We start from the raw sequence: 3324 nt of genomic DNA on the forward strand, positions 1-3324 counted from the left end.
CGTGGGCCGGCCTCCGAGTGCCGCCCTCGCTGACAGCGGTAGGGCTGGACTTGGCTCCCTGCTTGAGGGGTACATGGCCTTAGGGCAGTAGCCCCGGGGCGCCCCCACCCTCAGGAGGAGTGGGCGGCCGTCGGGCCGGGATGGTCCTGGTCTTCGGTGACCGTGCCGAGCCGGCGGGTCTGGTCTGGTCCCAGCCTGACGCGGGCGGGGACTCTCTGGCAGAAGCCGAGCACGGCTACGCGTCCCTCTGCCCGCACCGTATTCCCGGCCCAGTTCACCGGAGGAGGAAGCGACCCCGACAAGCTGCTGGCGCGCTGGACAGTGGGCGGTGAGCAGAGCCGCGGGCAGCAGGGTGGGGGTGGCGCTGTCCCTCGTCGGACCCCTTCTCTGCCCAGGTCTTCCTTGTTACTTGTATGGGAACGTCGAGGTCAGGAGGCATGTGGACCCCTACTCACCTTTTAGTCATTCAGTGGCCATTTCTCCAGCACCTGAGAAGGAGACAGCCCTGGTCCGTCCACTGCTCTCTGCACAACACCCACTCCCTCCCTCCCCCTTTTCTCAACCTTGACTGTGTGCTGTCCTCTCCCACGGGAACATCTCTCCTTTCTCTGTGACAGAGGGGGGCTTCCAGTCTGTCCAGGAGACCTTCCCAATTGGCGGGGGTGGGGAGATGTGGCCCAGTGGACCCCGGGGCCTGCCTCTCCACTGGGCTCCACTGGGCTCCTGTGACCGCCCTCGCCCCGGCCCACAGTCACTTAGGGAGCCTGTATGGGCGTCAGTCTGCAGTGGATTTTGAGCCCCTGGGGGCCTGGGCCCCGGGTGCTGGCAGTGCCCTCACTTGGTCCCCCCTGCCTTGGCAGGTCCGTGCACAACGAGCTGGAGAAGCGCAGGTGAGTCCCAGCCCTGCCCTGGCCCCGGCACTGCCTCCCTCTGCTGCCTCCCTCTGGCCAGCGAGGGGGCGGCACTGGCCTCCAGACCCCTTCCCCACAGGAGGGCCCAGCTGAAGAGGTGCCTGGAAGAGCTGAAGCAGCAGGTGCCCCCGGGGACGGACTGTGCCCGCTTCACCACGCTGAGCCTGCTGCGCCGGGCCAGGACGCACATTCAGGTAGTGTGGGCCTGTACCCATCTGCTTGCCAGGGCCTGGGGGTGCAGGGAGGGCCGGGTGCAGCCAGGGGAGGCCTGGGGTCACAGCCCACGAGAGGCTTCAGCCAGGTCTGTATACTCTTGGCTCCCACATCATTCAATAGAAGAAAAGTGGGGGGACCAGCAGTTGGCGTAATGGCTATGTTGCTGGACTCCCATGTAGCTGACCGCGGTTTGAGTCCCAGACCCGGTGGCTTAAACTCACGCCGGGCGCATGTGCATGCATGCCCAAAATCCCGAGAGGAGAATGGAGGAGAAGGGATTGCAGTGTGGCCATCCCCTCTAAGGGGTGATTTCTCGCTTTCTGTCTCTCTGGTGAGCACACGTGCCCTATAGCAAAAACTTCTCAAAAAAAACCAGAAACAAAAACGTGGGAAGCAGGTCTGTAGGCTGAGGCCTACACAAGCTCACTGTGCTGGCTCCCCGGCTCCAGCTGGTGATGCCTCGATCCCCGATCCCCGCCGTGGGGGCCCCCTGGACTCCTGCTGGGTGGAGGGCACAGCTGCTGGCAGGAGTCCAGGCCAGGCCTGCCTGAGGCCCCCCGGGCTGCAGTGCTGGCCTTCGTACTCCTGCCCCCACAACCCTAAGGCTGCTCTGCGTCGCCCCTCTAATGTCACTCTGGGAGGCAGCCCGAAGACCCATGCGGAGAGGCCTGAGAAGACTCAAAGTGCGCCTCCCAGGGTCCTTGGTGCTGCCTGGGCTGAGTGCTCTGCCCCTGGTGGGCAGGAGGGGTGTGCAGACATGAAGCCCTGGGCAGGCTGCCAGTCGGGATTGCACACAATCGGGACCGTCCACTCTCCCTGCCCTCCTGGCCTTCTGACAGCCAGGCTAAGGCCTCACTCACAGCTGGGAGAGGCAGGTTTAGTCCAGGCCCAGCTCCATCTTGCATCTTTCCCTCATGTATTTAGCGAACACCTGCCCTGCCAGACACTGGGGCCACAGCAGACGGTCCCTGGCTATGAGAAATGTGCTGTCCCAAGGTGCCTGGGGTCACTGTTACCGGTGTTTCTCACGGGGCCTGGCCTGCCCCTCAGATGCCCGTGTGTGCCCTCGGGGGCTGGCAGGCTGTGGTTTCCCTCCTTCCCTCAAAGCCCCGACGACCCTGGGGTAAGTACACTGGTGTGCTCTGTGTCCTGACCGCCTCCTCCAGGCCGTCTTCCTGCCCTAGAATGCTCCGGGCGGCACAGATCTGCCAGTGGCTCGTGACAGTCCCAGACCCTTCCTTCCGGTGAGGCTCCAGGGCCTCCCCAGCCCAGGCCTTGCTCCAGGACGCACTCCTTCTTTTACAGAAATGCCCGTTTGCCCTGCACAAGGCTTCTTCCTTCCCCACCTTTGCCAGGCACTTCTGGTCCCTCCATACCGGCCCAGTACCCCATTGGCCCCATCCCCTCCTTGTTGAATGAGGGTAGCAGACCCTCCCGGCCGGGGGTCTGCAGGGCACAGGCACTAGCCCTGCTCCTATAGCTCTCGCGTTGGTAGAACTGGGGAGGGAAGGGTGGGTGGATGCCAGGGCCTCATGGCTCCTGGGGGTTCTACATGGAAACTAATTTAGGCTTTTCTAAAAACTTAAATTAGTGGGTGTTCACCTGAAAAATCTGACCTTTTGGCTTTTCTTAAAAGGGCTGGGGCAGTGAGACTAGCAGTTAGCATAGTGGTTATGTCGCTGGATTCCCATGTAGTCGACCGTGGTTCGAGTCCCGGACCTGGTGCTTAAACTCACACTGGGCATGTGGGCGTGCATGCTCAAGATCCCGAGAGGAGACTGGAGAAGGGACTGCAGCATGGCCATCCCTCCCGGGGGTAATTTCTTGCTTTCTGTCTTTCTGGTGAGCGCATGTGCCCTATAGCAAAAACCTTCAAAACAAATAAATTAAAGGCCTGGGGTGGTCAGGTAGTGGACTGGAGCCGGGGCTGCACTGAGTGCTGGCAGAGCCTGGGCCTGCCCTGTCCTGCTCTGCCTATCCACTCCCACCCCGCCTCAGGTTAGGGTGCCACAGCAGGCCCACCTGGGCTGAACTGGCCCCTGCGTGGTGAGCCAGGGCAGGCGTGGCCGGCCCCCTAATGGCGCTGCAGTGGGCTGTGGGCGGAGGTGTGGCCGTCAGGTGGTGCTGGGGCAGGGGCAGCTCCCCTGCTGACGCAGCCGGGCGGGATCCACAGAGGCTGGAGGAGCAGGAGCGGCGC

At 63.1% G+C, this 3324-nt stretch overlaps 1 protein-coding gene across 1 annotated transcript in view; it reads left to right on the plus strand.

Moving 5' to 3' along the window:
• The window catches only part of MXD3 (MAX dimerization protein 3), an 11942-nt gene that overhangs the window by 6366 nt on the left and 2252 nt on the right, over positions 1-3324 (plus strand). The window contains exons 4-7 of the mRNA XM_006158930.3: positions 115-328; positions 861-890; positions 991-1105; positions 3301-3323. Coding sequence (XP_006158992.1) covers positions 115-328; positions 861-890; positions 991-1105; positions 3301-3323 — 382 coding nt within the window. The remainder of the gene's footprint in view (positions 1-114; positions 329-860; positions 891-990; positions 1106-3300; position 3324) is intronic.

Source organism: Tupaia chinensis, unplaced genomic scaffold (genome assembly GCF_000334495.1).
Source record: "Tupaia chinensis unplaced genomic scaffold, TupChi_1.0 Scaffold000612_1, whole genome shotgun sequence".
In the NCBI taxonomy this organism is placed as follows: Eukaryota; Metazoa; Chordata; class Mammalia; order Scandentia; family Tupaiidae; genus Tupaia; species Tupaia belangeri.